General features: G+C 45.3%; 1 protein-coding gene and 1 long non-coding RNA gene across 5 annotated transcripts in view; one reads left to right on the top strand and one right to left on the bottom strand.

Moving 5' to 3' along the window:
* Positions 1-20679, top strand: part of LOC137508550 (uncharacterized) — a 76193-nt gene that overhangs the window by 20423 nt on the left and 35091 nt on the right. The window lies entirely within an intron of this gene.
* ACER1 (alkaline ceramidase 1) overlaps positions 17371-20679 on the bottom strand; it is a 200520-nt gene continuing 197211 nt past the window's right edge. For all 3 annotated transcript variants that reach the window (XM_068233760.1, XM_068233761.1, XM_068233759.1), the window contains one exon: positions 17371-19912. In XM_068233760.1, the coding sequence (XP_068089861.1) occupies positions 19735-19912 (178 nt within the window). In that variant the 3' untranslated portion in view covers positions 17371-19734. The remainder of the gene's footprint in view (positions 19913-20679) is intronic.

A 20679-nucleotide genomic window follows, 5' to 3' on the forward strand; every position in this document is an offset into this window, starting at 1 on the left:
GGGGGAATTTGTGTGCTGAGAGAGACCAAGGCATTTGGTGAGGGAGAGTAGCTGCTTGGTAGCAGTGGAGATAGGCTCATCGATAGGTAAGTTGAAATCCCTGAGTATGATGGTGGGGAGGTCAGATGACAGGATGTGGGGGAGCCAGGAGGCCAGGTTGTCCAGGAAGTGTGAACTTGGAGCAGAGGGGGGGGGGGGGGGTGATATAGGACCGCAATGATGGCTGGGAGAGGTTGGTAAGGGCGGATTGCATGGGCCTCAAAGGATGAGAAGTGCAGGGAAGGGGGTGGTGATAGGACCCGGATGGTGCAGGATGCGGAGAGAAGCAGACCCACTCCTCCTCCAGACCTGTTGTCAGGCGTGACTGAGGTGCAGTCCCCCATAGGAGAGAGGAGCGGCTGCGGTACAGTCAGAGGGGGTGAGCCATGTCTCTGTGAGGGCGAGGACGGTGAGGGATTTGGAGAAGAGCTCATGGATGGATGTGAGCTTGTTGCGGACAGATCTGGCATTCCAGAGACCACAAAACAGAGGGAGAGAGTGCCTGGAAGTTGTACAATGGAATGGTTTACAACAAAACATATCCATGTGTTAGAATGGCCCAGTCAAAGTCCAGATCTAAATACAATCGAGAATCTGTGGCAAGATCTGAAAACTGCTGTTCACAATAACTGTTCATCTAATCTGACTGAGCTGGAGCTGTTTTGCAAAGAAAAATGGGCAAGGATTTCAGTCTCTAGATGTGCAAAGCTGGTAGAGACATACCCTAAAAGACTGGCAGCTGTAATTTCAGCAAAAGGTGGTTCTACAAAGTATTGACTTAGGGAACTGAATAATTACACACACCCCACTTTGCAGTTTTTTTTTTTTTTAAATGTTTGGAATCCTGTATGATTTTTGTTCCACTTCTCACGTGTACACTGTCAGGAATATAGCAGCTAGTTATGATGCTGATGATGTTAAGGATAATACAGGAACATATTTCTTTCATTTTTCTGACTGTATCATATGTGATGTCGGCTACAGCCATTCTGGCTTTGGGGAAAGCTGTGTTTGCTGTATGACAATAGGAAGTACTTTTGAGTTTCTGTATGCAGATCCTCTGAGAGTGGGTCACTGCTAATTGGGTTGTCTGCATAGCTGTTGAACTCTTTGACGTGTAGACACCCAATTGTCTCAAAAGAAAATCGGACTAATTGAATCTGCCAACCTCATAGGCTATCAGGAAACTCTGTAATTTTCATATGACAGCCTGATGGAATGTTGAAAAGCCTCACTTCACAATCTTTTGATGTATGGACTAGACCTGTGGAACTGTAGACGTTTGCCTGTGGGAATTGGATTTTGATCGAACACAGGAATGCTGTGAAGTCTGCAATGTGTGACAGGAAAAGCCTTGAAATTCGCATGTCACAGTCTGGGAAATTGCGTTAGTTGTGGTACTTGTACCCCCAGGCACCAAATGGACCTATAAGAACCTGCACAGGACCTTCACAACTGGTAGCTCTCCGTAGATAGCAAAGACGCTAGGGCTGCCCGACTACTGGTCGAAAGCGGCGTTCTCCCGCCAATGACGTTCAAACAACGTTGGTAACGTTTATTTTTCCCTGTTTATTTTGGCAAATAGCCTTGTGTGTATCGTTGTAACTTTTACTTTTTAACTTTTTTTACTTTGGTTTTTGTACATCTTTTGTATATATTATTTTCTGCATTGTTTCACTTTTTTCCTGGAATATTAAATCGTTATTTAAGAAGTTTGACTTCTGCTGTACTAAACTAACACTCATACACAGTTACACTTCAGTCTCTTCTAGGCTATGAGTCCATGCCTGATTGTATGTTTGAGCAACCCTACCGTATGAGATTGTAATTGCATTGGGTGTATGGGGCACTTTTGCGCTCGACGGAACGACTGTTAGTGGTTTTGCTGCACTACAGTGTAACTTGCATTACAAGTCAGTGCCTGATTGTGCCGTGTTACTGTACAACTGTACTGTGTGTGCGTGGCGTTCCCGTATTCGGCCTAAAGCGCAAAGCTGACCCGAGTACGAAAACGCGGATTGCGTGCTGAGCACTCGACAGCAGAGTGGACGTGTCTAGCAACAGCTAGTGATGGCAGTGAGAAGTGTTTGAGGGGTCCCAGCCTTGTTTTTAGCTTGAATAAGGCGGCTCCCCGCTTGATCTGGTCAAACCCGCAGTCGGGAACCGTATACGCAGGCGTGCCGCGGGCCGGTTCCTGACATACACCACTTTGTATTCGTCTTTCAGGTGGAATTCCAATAAAACTGATTCAAGTTTGTGGCAGTAATATGACAAAATGTGGTTTGTCCTTCTGTCTCCCTTTGTGCCTCCTTCTGTCTCCATGTGCCTCCTTCAGCCCCCCTGTGCCACCTCTGCCTCCTTCTGTCCGCCTGTGCCTCCTTATGTCCCCTTTGCCTTTATTTGTCCCCTTGTGCTACCTCTGCCCCCTGTTACTCCTTCAGTCCCACTCTGCCTCCTTCTGTCCTCCTGTGCCTCCTTCTGTCTCCCTTTGTGCCTTCTTCTGTCTCAATGTGCCTCCTCTGACCCCCTGCACCTTCCTCTGTCCCCCTGTTCCTCCTCCTGTGCCCCTTTGTGCCTCCTTCTGTCTCCCTGTGCCTCCTTACATCTACCTCTACCGTCTTCTTTCCCCCTTTTGTGCCTCCTTCTGTCCCCCTTTTTGCATACTTCTGCCTCCCTTTGTACCTCCTACTGTCTCCCTGTGCTTCATTCTGCCCCCCTTTGTGCTTTTTTATGTTCCCCATTGTGCCTCCTTCTTTCCTCCTGCGCCTCCTTTTGCCCCCCTTTGTGCCTCGATCTGTCCCTATTGTGCCGGCTTCTGTCCCACTTTGTGCCTCCTGTCCTCTTTTGTGCCTTCTTCTGGCCCTCATGCCTTCTTCTTTACCTCCCACTGCCCCTCTGTGTGCCTCCTTCTGTCCTCCTTTTGTCCCCCATTGTGCCTCCTTTTGTTCCCCATTGTGCCTTAGTCTGTCCCTGTGTGTCTCCTTCTGTCCCCTTGTGCCTACTTCTGTTCTTCTTTGTGACTTCTTCTTACCCTCGTGTCTCCTTCTGTCCCCCTGTGCCTCTCCCTTTGACCCCCTGTGTGCCTTCTTCCTTACATGTATTTTCTTTCTTGCATGTATTTTCTGGTGAAACACTGCTGCAATAAGTGTAATTTCTGGTGAAACGCTGCCACATTACAATTATTTTCTGGTGATACATTTCGCATTACGGTTATTTCCTGGTGAAATGCTATGGGACCGGGGGGAGCCACAGGTTTTCTCGCCTGGAGTGACAAAATGGCTAGAGGCGCCCCTGCCTCACCAGATGCTGAATTTCCTGCCCTCGGCTTACTCGGGTCAATAAAAAATTTTTTCCTGCTTTTTTAGATAAAGATTGTGGTGTCGGCATAAACACAAGTATATACGGTGATATTGTCAGTACTTTTAACTTACTTTTTGTTACTTTTTTCAACTGCATAGTGCTGAAAAGTAATTTAACCACTTAATGACAATCAAACTGTAGGAGGCGCCCATATAGTATATATCAATTCAATGAACAGTATCTAAAGGTAAGAATATAGGTTCTTACCTGTTATGAAGGCTCAAGACAGGTAAAATGTAACAATAGTTTATTAAGCAATTTTGTCAAGTTGCTTAATAAACTATTGTTACATTTTACCTGTCTTGAGCCTTCATAACAGGTAAGAACCTATATTTAGATACTGTTCATTGAATTTATATATACTATATCGGCGCCTCTTACAGTTTGATTAAGTAACTACCAACCCCAGTGCACTTTCAGGGGTAGCATCTCTATAGATAGAGATCGCTTTTTTCAGGAGCAGCGACCAGAAAGGCCGGGTGGAGACGGTACATCTCCAAATGCGTTGATATATAAGAGTGAAACTCACAATTGTGGGTTACCTGTGAGAGCAACCCACAATTGTGAGCATTACTCTTATATATCGGCCATTTTTCAAGTGACTTTATTACGTGATACTGGGCTCCTGGTGCCCCTGTGTTTTTTGTTTTTTTAACTAGCACTTAACCACTTCACCACTGAGGGGTTTTACCCCCTGACCACCAGAGCAATTTTCACCTTTCAGCGCTCCTTCCATTCATTCGTCTATAACTTTATTATTACTTATCCCAATGAAATGAACTATATCTTGTTTTTTTCGCCACCAATTAGGCTTTCTTTAGGTGGGACATTATGCCAAGAATTATTTTATTCTAAATGTGTTTTAATGGGGAAATAGGAAAAAATGTGGGAAAAAATTATTATTTTTCAGTTTTCGGCCATTATAGTTTTTAAATAAAGCATGCTACTGTAATTAAAACCCATGAAATGTATTAACCCATATGTCCCGGTTATAAAACCATTTAAATTATGTCCCTATCACAATGTTTGGCGACAATATTTTATTTGGAAATAAAGGTGCATTTTTTTTCAGTTTTGCATCCATCCCTAATTACAAGCCCGCAGTTTATAAAGTAACAGTGTTATACCCTCTTGACATAAATATTTAAAAAGTTCAGTCCCTAAGGTAACTATTTATGTTTTTTTTTTTATTGTATTTTTTTTTTTTAATTACAAAAAAAAATAAAAAAAAATTGGGGAGTGTGGGAGGTAATGAGTTTATTTATTGTTTAAATGTAATGTTTGTATATGTAAAATGCTTTTAGGGTGTAGTTTACTATTTGGCCACAAGATGGCCACAGAGTGTTTGTTTACATGCGACCTGTAAGCGTCCGGAAGGACGCTTACAGGAAGCAGTAGGAGGCTGGGAGACGCACAATGATCTCGCTGTTTCTGAAAGAAGCAGCAGATCATTGCGGGGGCTAGATCAACGAACGGGAATGGATTTTCCTGTTCATTGATCTCCGGGCGAGCGGGCGGCGACGTGCACGAGCGGCGGGTGCGCGCGCACGAGCGGCGGGAGCGCGGACAGCGGCGGTAGCGCGGAAGGTACGGATTTCTCCGTCCCTGGTTTTTTAGGTGGGAAAAAAGGGGCGGAGAAATTCGTACCGCTGGGGGTAAAGTGGTTAATGACAAGTTGACTTATAAAAACATTTTTGCTAGAGCGTCTTAATGGCTCCAGGACATTTTTATAAGTCAAGCAGTGCTGCTGCCGCTGTGCGTGTGCACGTGCATTCCCACCCGCGTGCACGTGAAAATAGTGGGGGGAAAAAAACAATAGAAAAAAAATACACCTTTATTTCAAATTAATATATTGTCACCATACTTTGAATTAGGGACATAATTCAAATCTTGTGATAACCAGGACAAATAGGCAGATGAAATGTGTGGGTTTTATGCACAGTAGCAGTGTTTACAGGATCTTCTCAAAAAATTAGAATATTGTGATAAAGTTCATTATTTTCTGTAATATACTGATAAACATTAGACTTTCATATATTTTAACCACTTTCGGATTTCCCAGACGCATAACTACGCCCCTATTGACTTAATTAGCGGATCAGGGGCGTTTATAAACGCCCCTGCCGCTATTGTGCTGTGCGGGCGCGATCGCGCGCGTGCACGCGCGCGCTCCCGCGCGCCCCCGCTCCCGCGCGCTCCCGCGCTCCCGCCCGCGGGTGCGCGCCCCCGTGCGTGCACGTGCACGTGCACCAGCTTCATTTATTTCTGGGTGGGATTGATGAATGGGAGTAATTACTCCCATCACCAATCAGATGCCTGTAACCATGAATGAGCACTGCTATAAGCCAATAGCAGTGCTCATTCATTTGTGAGGTTTACAAACAATGTTGCCAGCACTTAAGAAGATACAGTTACCTTGGAATCACTCCTGAGAGGATTACAAGGTAACTGGATCTTCTTTTCTTGTAGTCTGACTGCCACCTAGAGGATTTTATAAATATACCAGGACTTATAAATAAATATACCAGGACTATATACCCCTGATCAACCCTGATTAACCCTGATCAACCCTGATCTAATCCTAGCCTCCCTTGCTTTTTTTTTTATGGTTGGAAATATAGAAATAGTGTATCTTTTCATTTTTTTCTCTTTTTTCTTTTTAAAATGCATAGAGAATAACATTATTACTAAAATAAAATATCACCCTTGAAAAGCCTAATTTGTGGCGAAAAAAACAAGCTATAGATCATTCACATGTGATGAGTAGCAATAAAGTTATCAGTGAATGAATGGGAGGAGCGCTGAAATGTAAAAGTTGTTTTGGTTTTAAGGGAAGAAAACCTGTGATCCTGAAGTGGTTAAATTCAAATACACACAACTGAAGTAGTTCAAGTCTTTTATTGTTTTAATATTGATGATTTTGGCATACAGCTCATGAAAACCCAAATTTCCTATCTCAAAAAATTAGCATATTTCATCCGACCAATAAAAGAAAAAGGTTTTTAAAACACCGGACATTCTACCCCACTTCCTATGAGGATTTATAGCGGCCATTTCGGATGGGGACACATGGGCCCAGCATATCTGGAGTGGAGCAGCAGTGACACACGTGCTGGAGCTGTTTTGGCAGTATGTTGGAGGTGAGGCCTACAGTGGAGGACCTGATTCTACAGGTGCATTTTCTGCAGACCCCAACAAATTTTAAGGTATTTTGGGTTTTTTTCCCCCACGGATCCGGATGGCAGCCTGAAGCAGTCCTGATGCAAACGGACCGGATCCGGATCGGAACCGTACAGTTCCAATCCGGATCAGGTCCTGATACGATCCGGATCCGGTCCATTTGCATGCCAAAACCCAAGTGTGAACGGGGCCTAACAGCATACTGGATACAACACATAGCACTTTGACTTGACTAAGGATCCTTTCTCAGTACATTGCACGGAGGTTTGTTTGGGTAAATCCTTTTAGCACAGGCTTGATCAGTTTATTTATAACAGGCTTTTGTAGGCACAGTAGTTCTCACTAGTTTATAATGATTGTATGGTTTGCACATGCTGTGTGTATGCGGGCGCCCACGCTGTTGGGTGTGGACGCGGGCATGCACGCAGCACTTATACTGATTTATTTATAAATTTTGTTGTTTGCATGGAAGCACTTTACTTGAAAAAGGAATGTTATCTGCACATTTGTGCACAATATGTGGCATCTGGCCCTTGTGAATTGTATACTATTTTAGTGTGACTTATTTTAACCTTGTTCCAGAGGTGGACAGTGTCAATAACATTTGACACGTACCAGGAGATTGTATTTTAATTGTTTTTATTTATCTTGTTTGTTTGGTAATAAAGACTATGTAATTTAACCATTGAGATTCGGGTTGTCCTCGAGTTATTATTTATGGCTCAGACAGTTTTTCCTTTTTCTTTTGGTGCTTATGACATTTACATTATAAAACTATTGTTTACATCCCACCCTCCCAAAAATACCCAAATAAAATGTTTAACCACTTGAGGACCGCCCCCAGCCGATGGGCGGCGGCAAAGTCCGGGCCCAAACGACCGCAATACGCCCATCGGCGGGGGCGGCTGCGGGAGTGGCTATGCGGCGATCGCGTCATTCGTGACGCGATCAGCCGCCGGGGACTCGCTCCGCCCACCGCTCGTAGTAACCCGCCGGCCGTTCGGAAGCGCTGGCGGGCTACTAGCACCCGGATCGCCGCTGCACGTATGTATAATAGGCTTTGTAATGTATACAAAGCCTATTATACTGGCTGCCTCCTGCCCTGGTGGTCCCAGTGTCCGAGGGACCACCAGGGCAGGCTGCAGCCACCCTAGTCTGCACCCAAGCACACTGATTTCCCCCCCCCCCTGCCCCCTGATCGCCCACAGCACCCCTCAGACCCCCCCCCTGCCCACCCCCCAGACCACTGTTTGCACCCAGTCACCCCCCTAATCACCCATCAATCACTCCCTGTCACTATCTGTCAACGCTATTTTTTTTTTATCCCCCCCCCCTGCCCACTGCCCCCTCCTGATCACCCCTCAGATTCTCCCCAGACCCCCCCCCCCCGTGTACTGTATGCATCTATCCCCCCTGCTCACCTGTCAATCACCCTTCAATCACCCCCTGTCACTGCTACCCATCAATCAGCCCCTAACCTGCCCCTTGCAGGCAATCTGATCACCCACCCACACCAATAGATCGCCCGCAGATCCGACATCAGATCACCTCCCAAGCGCAGTGTTTACATCTCTTCTCTCCTCTAAACACCCACTAATTACCCATCAATCACCCCCTATCACCACCTGTCACTGTTACCCATCAGATTAGACCCTAATCTACCCCTTGCGGGCACCCAATCACCCGCCCACACGCTCAGATTGCCCTCAGACCCCCCCCTTATCAATTCGCCAGTGCAATATTTACATCTGTTATTCCCTGTAATAACCCACTGATCACCTATCAATCACCCCCTGTCACTGCCACCCATCAATCACCCCCTGTCACTGCCACCCATCAATCAGCCCCTAACCTGCCCCTTGCGGGCAATCTGATCACCCACCCACATCAATAGATCGCCCGCAGATCCGACATCAGATCACCTCCCAAGTGCAGTGTTTACATCTCTTCTCTCCTCTAAACAACCACTAATTACCCATCAATCACCACCTGTCACGGTTACCCATCAAATTTGACCCTAATCTGCCCCTTGCGGGCACCCAATCACCCGCCCACACCTCAGAACGTCCTCAGACCCCAGCCCTGATCACCTCGCTAGTGCATTGCTTGCATCTATTTCCCCCCTCTAATCACACCTTGAGACACCCATCAATCACCTCCTGTCACCCCCTAGCACACCTACCCATCAGATCAGGCCCTAATTTGCCCTGTGTGGGCTCCTGATCACTCGGCCAAACCCTCAGATCCCCCTCAGACCCCCTTCCGATCACCTCCCCAGTGCATTGATTGCATCTATTTTCCACTCTAACCGCCCCCTGAGACACCCATCAATCACCTCCTGTCACCCCCCCCTAGCACTCCTATCCATCAGATCAGGCCCAAAACATCCTGTCATCTAAGAGGCCACCCTGCTTATGACCGGTTCCACAAAATTTGCCCCCTCATAGACCACCTGTCATCAAAATTTGCAGATGCTTATACCCCTGAACAGTCATTTTGAGAAATTTGGTTTCCAGACTACTCACAGTTTTGGGCCCGTAAAATGCCAGGGCAGTATAGGAACCCCACAAGTGACCCCATTTTAGAAAGAAGACACCCCAAGGTATTCTGTTAGGAGTATGGTGAGTTCATAGAAGATTTTATTTTTTGTCACAAGTTAGCGGAAATTGATATGTATTGTTTTTTTTTTTCACAAAGTGTCATTTTCCGCTAACTTGTGACAAAAAAAAAATCTTCTATGAACTCACCATACTCCTAACAGAATACCTTGGGGTGTCTTCTTTCTAAAATGGGGTCACTTGTGGGGTTCCTATACTGCCCTGGCATTTTAGGGGCCCTAAACCGTGAGCAGTAGTCTAGAATCCAAATGCCTCAAAATGACCTGTGAATAGGACGTTAGGCCCCTTAGCGCACCTAGGTTGCAAAAAAGTGCCACACATGTGGTATCGCCGTACTCAGGAGAAGTAGTATAATGTGTTTTGGGGTGTATTTTTCCACGTACCCATGCTGAGTGGGAGAAATATCTCTATAAATAGACAATTGTGTGTAAAAAAAAATCAAACAATTGTCATTTACGGAGATATTTCTCCCACCCAGCATGGGTATGTGTAAAAATACACCCCAAAACACATTCTACTACTTCTCCTGAGTACGGCAATACCACATGTGTGGCACTTTTTTGCAACCTAACTGCGCTAAGGGGCCAAAAGTCCAATGAGCATCTTTAGGCTTTACAGGGGTGCTTACAATTAGGCACCCCCCAAAATGCCAGGACAGTGAACACACCCCACAAATGACCCCATTTTGGAAAGTAGACACTTCAAGGTATTCAGAGAGGAGCATAGTGAATCCGTGGCAGATTTCATTTTTTTTTTGTCGCAAGTTAGAAGAAATGGAAACTTTTTTTTTTTTTTGGCAGAAAGTGTCATTTTCCGCTAACTTGTGACAAAAAATAAAATCTTCTATAAACTCACCATGCCTCTCACTGAATACTTTGGGATGTCTTCTTTCCAAAATGGGGTCATTTGGGGGGTATTTGTACTATCCTGGAATTTTAGCCCCTCATGAAACCTGACAGGTGCGCAGAAAAGTCAGAGATGCTTGAAAATGGGAAAATTCACTTTTGGCACCATAGTTTGTAAACGCTATAACTTTTACCCAATCCAATAAATATACACTGAATGGGTTTTTTTTTTATCAAAGACATGTAGCAGAATAACTTTCGCGCTCAAATGTATAGGAAATTTTACTTTATTTGAAAAATGTCAGCACAGCAAGTTAAAAAAGTCATTTTTTTGCCAAAATTCATGTCTTTTTTGATGAATATAATAAAAACTAAAACTCGCAGCAGCAATCAAATAGCAGCAAAAGAAAGCTGTATTAGTGACAAGAAAAGGAGGTAAAATTCCTTTAGGTGGTAGGTTGTATGACCGAGCAATAAACCGTGAAAGCTGCAGTGGTCTGAATGGAGAAAAAGGCTCTGGTCCTTAAGGGGCGAAAAGACTGTGGTCCTCAAGTGGTTAATCTAAAAAAAAAAAATTACAATAAAAAAAAATGTAAATATTTACCTAAGGGTCTAAACTTTTTAACCACTTTACCCCCGCCCGTACGAATTTCTCCGTCCCTTTTTCCATCCTTTAACCCCCAGGGACAAAGAAATCCATACTTTCCGCGCTACCGCCGCTGCCCGCGCTCCCGCTCGCTGTAGCGCGCATTCCCGCTCGTAAGCACGCCGCCCGCCACTCGCCCGGAGATCAATGAACGGGAAAATCCATTCCCGTTTGTTGATCTAAGCCCCGCAATGATCCGCTGCTCTCCGATGAGCAGCGCGATCATTGGGAAAAAAAACCACTTACCCAGCCTCCTACTACTTCGCATTAAACAAAAAGTTACTGTGGCCATCTTGTGGCCAAATAGTAAAACTACACCCTAAACATTTTCACATACAAATAAATTACTTTTACACAAAAAATTAACTCATTACCTCCCACACTCCCAATTTTTTTTTTTTTGTAATTAAAAATTTTTTTAAAAATGTACAATAAAAAAAATACATAAATAGTTACCTTAGGGACTGAACTTTTTAAATATTTATGTCAGGAGGGTACAACACTGTTACTTTATAAACTATGAGCTTGTAATTCGGGATGAACGCAAAACTGAAAAAAATGCACCTTTATTTCCAAATAAAATATTGGCGCCAAACATTCTGATAGGGACATAATTTAAACGGTTTTATAACCGGGACAAAAGGGCAAATACATTTCATGGATTTTAATTAAAGTAGCATGCATTATTTAAAAACTATAATGGCCGAAAACTGAAAAATAATTTTTTTCCCACATTTTTCCTATTTTCCCATTAAAACACATTTAGAATAAAATAATTCTTGGCATAATGTCCCACCTAAAGAAAGCCTAATTGGTGGTGGAAAAACAAGATATAGTTCATTTAATTGTGATAAGTAATGATAAAGTTATAGACAAATGAATGGAAGGAGCGCTGAAGGGTGAAAATTGCTCTGGTGGTCAGGGGGTAAAACCCCTCAGTGGTGAAGTGGTTAAATATCAATGTAAAGATGAAATATTTCTATATTTTTTTTTTTTTTTATTTAAAACTTGTAAATTGTGATAGATGCAAAATGGAAAAAATGCACCTTTATTTCCAAATAAAATATTGTCGCCATACATTGTGATAGGGACATAATTTTTACGGTGTAATAACCGGGACATATGGGCAAATACAATACGTGAGCCCTGGGCTCGCTACATGTTTTTTTTTTTTAAATTTTTTTAATGTGCTGCGCTGCACCCTTGCCGCCAGAATTGTAACGGCATGGGGGTTAAAGCTTGTGGTCCTGAAGAGGTTAAAGGACTCGTCAAACAACTCCTGCTACCCATAGTATTACTTACCCTGGGCTTCCTCCAGCCCCTGGCAGCTGCTGTGTTCCTCGCCGCAGCTCCGATGGCCTCCGTTCCCAGACGGTGCGCAGGACGACCTCCAGCTTATCCTCTACTGCGCCTGTGCGAGCGCTGCTGTCAATCACCTCCACGTGGTCTGAAATGTACTGTGCAGGCACAGTAGTTCTGCGGCAATGGCTGGAGGAAGCCCCGGGTAAGTACTACTATGGGTAGCGGGCATTTACATTACATGAGCCTATAGGCGCATATTTCCTGGCGCCCTAGATTTCACCCTCCATGAACCTGCAAACAGCTTCCGAATCATAAGTGTGCTGGCTGGCCCAGCTGTGACTTCTCCCTTACTTGCCCTGCAAGTGTGTTCCCTGCCTTAAAGTGCACATGTGGGTGCGCATGCACTGTAGAAACTTGTGCATTTTGCAGTTCATGGCAAAACGCACACACAAATGCATCTAGTGTGTACCCTGCCTAAAGGGAACCTTAACTAAACAAAAATTCACTTACCTGAGACGTCTACCAGCCCCCTGCAGCTGTCCTGTGCTTACAACATCCTGGAACGATCCTTCAGTCCCCAACTGTGGCTTAGCTTCAATTCCGGCAACAGAGGCAGTCGCCGGCCACTGCGACTGTGCAACCCTGGATCATGCTTCCGCTCTCGGTACCATCCTGCACATATGCAGTAGGAGAAAATCTCATACAGCGCATGCATGCTCCTGGCGGACGCTCCCATTCTAGTTTTCAGAATGGTAACGTTTATGACATGTATCAAATGTTCTGTCACTCCAGGGCCTTTGATAAGAATGATACAATGAGATCGGGTGGCCAGAGAGGAGACTGCAGCTGGCGGTGACAGATCGCATGGAGCGAACGAACGAGTGAGTTAATTATACACTGCACCACTGCTTCAGCTCTGCAGGGGGGCACATGAGGGGGTCTGGATACCTTTCTGGCTACCTGTACTGGTGGCACCTATACCTGGCTACCTGTACTGGCTGCACCTATAGCTGGCTGGCTACCTGTACTGGCAGCACCTAGTCCAGGCTACCTATACTGGCCACACCTATATTTGGCTACCTGTACTGGCAGCACCTGTATCTGGCTACCTGTACTGGCAGCACCTAATTACCTACAGGGCCGACGCTACAATTAAGGCAAGGGGGGCAATTGCCCCCAGAGCCCAGGGGGCCCCCCCCAAGCATTGTTCATCTCTGCACACTTAAAATTGAATGGCTGGTCTGCCGGGTACCGCAGCATTAATTGAGGAAGCAGCGACAGGCAGGGGAAGGAAGCAGGACCCCCCCCCCTGTTCCCCTCCCCCCCCCCCCCCTCCTTGTCTGCCGGTATGCAGAGTGATACTCCCCAGTCAGAGCCTCTGTGAAATTCAACAAGTCTTATCATCGCACCTCCTCTGACGCCATCTAGTGGCGTCTCTTATTACTTCGCCACTAGAGGAGTTAGAAACAGGAGATTTGGAACTCTGTGATAAGACTTGCTGAAGTTCCTGGTGTGCAGCGGCGCTGACACTCACATCACTTTGCATATGGGGGGAGATGGCTACCTAAATCGGGGAAGGGGGACATCTGGCTATCTATACTAAGGGGGGGGGGGGGCGACCTAAAATCTGGTTATACTGGGACAGTGGAGGCTACATAAAAAGGGGAACATCTGGCTATGGGGGGGGGCCCTAAGTTACTTTTGCCCCGGGGCCCCATTGGAGCTAGAACCGGCCCTATTTACCTGGCTGGCTACCTATACATATCGCATATCGTTGTATTCAGCAGAATCAGGGCTTTTACAAACAGTAACATTTTTGTCAGTAACTGTAATTCTTCTTTGAAAACAACACAACAGAAAAATATTTTATTTTTTTCACTTTTACATATTCACTCAAAAATGTTGTTATATCTCCAGAAAAAAGTACAAAATGTCTGTGTTCAAGCCCAATTCATTACGGAAAAAAACAATATTTAATATGTCCTATTTAAAGGGACTCCGAGCTCACAATAAAAAAATCGCGCATGCGCAGTACTTTCACGCCGGCCGCCGTGGTGACGCGAGGCGGCCGGCGTGTGACATCATCCGCGGAAGGAGCAGCCCGACACTCGGGAGAGTGTCGCCCGGGCTGCGGCCTGACAGCCATTCCGGATCGGGGTGTTGGAGAGGAGCCAGGACGCCGTCGTGGGACCTCCCGACCAGCGCCAACATATTACGCAGCGCTGAACATTAATTTAGGTTACAGACAATATTTAGGGGTGACATACAGCAATATGACAATACAGGAATACAAGAAAACCAGATCACACAGCACAGTATTAGTACAAGGTAATGCTTAGTCAGTCACTGGATGAAGCATGGAGATTAGGCAAGTTAGGTTCACTCAAATGCATGGCATGGGTTCACAGTAATGGAGGTGCCAGATCAGGTAGGACACAAAAGGAGGAGGACCCTGCCCAAAGGCTTACAATCTAGAGGGAGAGGTAAGGACACGAATGGTAGTGGACCAGAGTTCAGCTGTAGGTTTAGAGCACTTGTGAGGGGTAGTAGGCCAGAGTGAAAAGGTGAGTTTTGAGGGCTTTCTTGAAGATGTTGAAGGAGGGGGCTGCCCTAATGGGTGGAGGTAGGGAGTTCCATAGTGTTGGAGCAGCTCTTGAGAAGTCCTGGAGGCGTGCATGGGACTGGGTGATGCGGGGGGGGCGGTTAGGCGAAGTTCATTGGAAGAGCGGAGTGAGCGGCTAGGTGTGTACCTCTGAGTAAGATCGGAAATGTAGGTTGGACAGGTTTTGTGGACAGATTTGTAGGTCAGACACAGTATCTTGAATCTGATTCTGGACTGGATAGGAAGCCAGTGGAGGGATTCTAGGAGGGGATCTGCCGTGGTGGAGCGATGGGAGCAGTGGATAATTCTGGCTGCCGCATTCATGATGGACTGCAGTGGGGCTGTTCGGGTCATAGGGAGACCAGACAGCAGGGCATTGCAGTAGTCAAGGCGGGAAATTATGAGGGCATGGATGAGGAGTTTGGTGGTGGCAGAGGTCAGGAAAGGGCGAATCTTACAGATGTTACGAAGGTGGAAGTTGCAGGACTTAGTGAGGTTTTGGATGTGGGAAGTGAAGGAGAGTGCGGAGTCTAGGGTGACACCCAGACAGCGGGCTTGAGAGGTAGGGCGAATGGTAGTGTGGTTAACAGTGACATGCATGTCTGGGAGGTTCGTGGATGGCCGGGGTGGGAAGATCATAAATTCCGTTTTGTCTAGATTTAGTTTCAGGAACCTAGCAGACATCCAGGAGGAGATGGCGGATAGGCAGGAGGAGACCTTGTCCATGGTAGTGGTGGATATGTCAGGGGTGTGGAGGTAGATCTGGGTGTCATCTGCATACAGATGGTAGTTAAAACCCATGGAGGAGATAACCTTGCCAATGGAGGATGTGTATAGGGTGAACAGTAGGGGGCCAAGGACCGAACCTTGGGGGACTCCCACCGAGAGGTGGTTGGGGGTGGACGAGGACTCATTGAAGGTGGTCGTGAAGGAGCGGTTGGAGAGGTAGGATGAAAGCCAGGACAGGGCGAGATCGTGAATGCCCAAGGACTGGAGGGACTGGAGGAGTAGGGGATGATCTACTGTGTCAAAAGCTGCTGACAGGTCAAGGAGGAGGAGAATGGAGTATTTACCTTCAGCTTTAGCTAAGGCAAGGTCGTTGTGACTTCACACATCCGCCATGTATATGCCAGCAATTAAGTTAAGTTTAACCCCTCCCCCGCACACACCCGCTCAGCTGCACTAATTAGGAGGATGAAATCCGAATGAAACTCATTCGAATTTGATCCGGAGATCATCACAGCTTGCCGGCACCAATTTTCATCCCATCCAATGATAACAATAAAATTAAATGGTCGATTGACCGCCAAGTCGCCTGATGTATGGCCACCTTAAATGGCCACTAGCTACAAATGATAGATAATATTTTGGGCATGGAAAATCATATAATATATATATATATATATATATATATATATATATATATATATATATATATATATATATATATATATATATATATATATATATATATATATATATATATATATATATATAAAATTACTGTGTGTGTGTATGTATATAACACACACACACACACACACGCACGTTCTGTAAAATTGGATCATTAGTGGGCATTTTTTATAAAGATTTTTATAGAAAATGTAGATTTTTGAATTTGTCAGCTCTTCTCCAGGTCATTTCTAAGCATCACCATTTTTAGAAACTGATGAAAAAGTAACGCGCGTTCACAGTGGGACGTTGCATTGTGTTCCCTGTATGACAGGAATGCAATGCAACAGAACAAAGAAGTCATACCACACATTACGGCTGTGTTGTAACACAATATACCGCAACCCATTTTTCCGCAACACTACGGTCTCCCTGTGACAGTCGCTTAGGTGGTGCATTCCAGTGCAGTAACCCATACAAAGTCATGCTCCACCATCCCAAATGCCATAGACAGTCAGCAGCTGGTTAAAGATTCACCTACTTCACAGACCACACCTTAGATAAAAGATAAGGACAAAGTGCCTGATGTATAACGCAATGGTAAAATTGCCTTCAACAGGCAACACACAGCAATTTTAACGCAATTTACAGCAAAGGGGCAATGTACATTACTCTAATAGCACAGTGCATGTTAGGGAAATGTAAACTGCCATGGTAAAGTGAGGTACATAAGTGGTATACTGCATGTTACCGTAGCAATACGCCGGCAATTCTGGTAACACGTCTTAAGTTAATAGGGCAACATGCGCTGCCCCTTTCCTTTAAAGGACTTACGAGGCCAAGAATTGAGAAAAAAAATAAGAAAAAGTTAGCTACCTGCGTCAGCTTGTAAGGCACAGAGGACGCCCTCCGTGCCGTTCCGCCGGGTCCTCGCCGCTCAATAGCCCCCCGAACGGTCCCCGACCGCGCGGCCCGGGTCGGGCTCTCCAGACTGTACAAAGATGGCGGCCGGAGCAGGCCGCGGCTGCGCAGTCCGCGGCTGCGCAGTCCGCATACCCGCGAGTGCGGCTGCGCAGCTCTAAGGCCAACCCCCCGATCCACGTAACAGGCTGTTTCCTGTAGCGTGGATCGGGGTGTTGGCCTTAGAGCTGCGCAGCCGCACTCGCGGGTATGCGGACTGTGCAGCCGCGGCCAGCTCCGGCCGCCATCTTTGTACAGTCTGGAGAGCTCGACCCGGGCCGCGCGGTCGGGGACCGTTCGGGGGGCTATTGAGCGGCGGAGACCCAGCGGAACGGCACGGAGGGCGCGGACGGCGTCCTCCGTGCCTTACAAGCTGACGCAGGTAGCTAACTTTTTTTCTTTTTTTTTTTCTTAATTCTTGGCCTCGTAAGTCCTCTAAGTATCGGTAAAATTGCAGAGCGCTGCTTGCAAAATTTTACTGCTGTACTGTTGTTGTCGCTAAGCGGTGCCATACATGGCTATAGTGATTTGTCTGCAGAAATATACAGCATGCCATCCAGATTCAAACCGAAATGCGATCTGTATGGCAGAACATGAAATAGATAGGCAAAGTTTCCCTGCATAGCTCACATGCAGATTTGGCCCAGATTAGGACATAGTGGAAATAGGCCCTCAGTTCAAAGTTTCCCTGCATATCTCACATGCAGGGAAATTCTGCAGATTTGGACCGGATTAGGACATAGTGGAAATAGGCCCTCAGTTCAATTAGCTAATCACCAAACTGTGGGTGAACACGTAGCAACCAGCACATCCTTCAGTGGGAACAACAGATATGCTAAAAGCCCAATTGGCACTGATGCTTTGCTAGATGTATTGGATTTTTTGATATTCCTAGCAAGAACATTGGGGTTTAGGCATCAGTATTCCGGGAGAACTACATGTTCACTATCCCATTGGAATGGGTATAGCCAGGGGAGCCTCTAGGCATAGGCAGTACAGGACATTGCCTGGAGTGCCATTGGTCCTGGGGGGGCGCCATGTTGCTGGATTAAGCCCCACCCCCAAAGTAAGCCCCCGGACGAAGCACCCTTCCTGTGGGTGTTCTATTACTTGCTTCTGCTACATCTACTTTGCCACATGTGTGCCTTATGCATCATCCTTTCCCCCTTTATGCCGCCTCCTGTCCCTTTTGTGCCTCCTTTTGTCTCCTTGTGCCTCCTTCAGTCCCTTGTGCCAAGTCTGACCCTCTGTTTGTCCTTCTTCCCCCCCCTTTTTTGCCCCCCGTTGTGCCTCCTTCAGTCCCTCTGTGCCTCCTTGTTTCCTCCTGTGCTTCCTTTTGTGCCTCAATCTGTCCCCATTGTGATGCCTCCTGCCCCACTTTGTGCCTCCTTCTGTCCCCCTGTGGGCCTCCTTCAGTTCCTCCTTCTGTCCTCTTTTGTGCCTCCTTCTGGCCCTCATGCCTTCTCTTGTCCTCCTGTACCTCCCGCTGCCCCTCTGTGTACCTCCTTCTGTCCACCTGTGCCTCCTTCTGTCCTCTTTTGTGTGCCCATTGTGCCTCATTATGTTCCCCTGTGTGCCTCTTTCTGTCCTCTAACTTCTTCTGACCCTCGTGCCTTCTTCTTTCCCCCTGTGCCTCCCTATGTCCCCCTGTGTGCTTTCTTCCTTTCATGTACTTTCTTACATGTATTTTCTGGTGAAACGCTGCCACAATAAGTGTAATTTCTGGTGAAACGCTGTCCTATTACAATTATTTTCTGGTTAAACATTGCAGCATTACGGTTATTTCCTGGTGAGACGCTGCCACATTACGATTATTTTCATGGGGGGGGGGGGGGTACAGGTTTTCTCGCCAGGAGTGACAAATGGCTAGAGGCACCCCTGAGTATAGCAGTATTCCTGTCTCAAGACAACTGAGATTTGCGGGAAACCCAAATAGCTTTTTATTTCTATTTTGTGCCAAATTTTATTTCTATGGTACATACAACTTGGCATCATAGACAGCTCCTGCCTTATGCCCTATAAGTCAGTATTACATTCCTTTTATTGAGAAAAGCAGAGGAACAGGCCTGTAATCCAGGTCATCTGCCCTGTAAGCTTTTCACTTTCAATTAAAGAATATGCTGTTATAGATCAAGTGAAGGTACTTTTACTCAGTAAAAAAAAACCTGTCCAGACCTTTTCAACTGTAAAAGACACATTGATTTACTGATAAATGTATTCAATTACTTAGGTATGAAAATCCATACCTTTATAAATATGTCCCTAACTCTAATTTGAAATACCCTGTATTTTTCTATGGTCTCTATAAACAGAATACTGTTGCTTCCATTGGCAAATACAGATTAGTCCAGTACACACGTGTGATTTGTAGATGCAAGGATGTGACACAAAAGTCTTACAGTGCATGAATCCCCTAGCAACAAAATGATACAAAAAAAGTTAATGTTTTGGCATTGGAAGGATTCTAGTGAATAACAGTACTCTCAGTACACTTTAAAATGTAATAAGTTAAGGATGTGGTGACCTTTTTTCCTTTTGAACTTTAAGAATTGCTGGGATTCCCAGTTAGCTTTCAAATTGTGCATCATTAAAGAGTAAATCCAGCATTGTCTGTTCATCAATGGTTCCATGAAGTTTCCACCAGATTTTCAGGTTCCACCTAATATTTGGTTTTATATCAAAGACTATAAGCATTCGTTAACGAAAAATCCCCTCTTGAGGTATAGCAGCAAACAAGTTCAGTTTGAGGATTCTGATCTTGGTATTGACATAGATTTAAGATTAAAACTACTAGCAGATTTTTTTAGGCTCTTTGCTTTTAGTAATAGCTAAATAGGGCAAGCCAAAATGCCTGGACTTGAACGGCCAGTACTGCACCTGTAGAGGACACTCTGATATCTCATATTGAGCATCGAAATAGGCAAAGACAGTGTTAATGTGGCCAACAGTAAGACAAATGAAGATGTGCCTATAAGAAACAAAAAAAAAAGAAATTGAAGGTTAGTTGCATGTATATTTTATTGTATTCTAATTAAGTCATTCTTATAATACTGTAGTTACATAGTTAGTTCGGTTGAAAAAGACATCTGTCCAAGTCCAACCACAACAAACAAAAAAAAAAACATGGCCCTGAACCCACACACATTCCAGTTGATCCAGGGGAAGGCAAAAAAAAAACTTGCAAGGCCTGGGATAATTAGCCTTAAAAGGAAAAAATCCTTCCTGACTCCAGATTGCAATCAAATAAAACTTTGGATCAACTCTCCTGAGAATTACCTAGTAATGGTAGCCATGGATGCACTTCAATGTAAGGAAAGCATCCAAGCCCTCTATAAATGCAGATCTAGAGTTTGCCATAACTACTTCCTTAGGTAAGATATTCAAGATGTTAACCACTCTCACTGTAAAGGACCCCTTTCTAAAAATACTTTTTCTCCATACACAGATCTTGTCCGTTGTTCAATCCTAGAGACAAAGCTCATTTGCCAAGATTTTGTATTGCCCTCTGGTGTTTTTTTTACATGATAATCAAGTCACCTTTTAGTCACCTTTTTTTCCAAGCTAAATTATTTAGTTGCCTGTCTTTGTACCTGTTCCAGAAAGTCAGTGTCCTTTCTATAGTGTGGTGCCCAAAACTGTATCCCATACTCCAGATGTGGCCTCACAAGTGTTTTATACAGAGAAGTAGTATACTAGCACCTCAAAATTTAATTTCCCCTTTTATCCATCCCAGAA

This window comes from Hyperolius riggenbachi, chromosome 1 (genome assembly GCF_040937935.1).
Source record: "Hyperolius riggenbachi isolate aHypRig1 chromosome 1, aHypRig1.pri, whole genome shotgun sequence".
In the NCBI taxonomy this organism is placed as follows: domain Eukaryota; kingdom Metazoa; phylum Chordata; class Amphibia; order Anura; family Hyperoliidae; genus Hyperolius; species Hyperolius riggenbachi.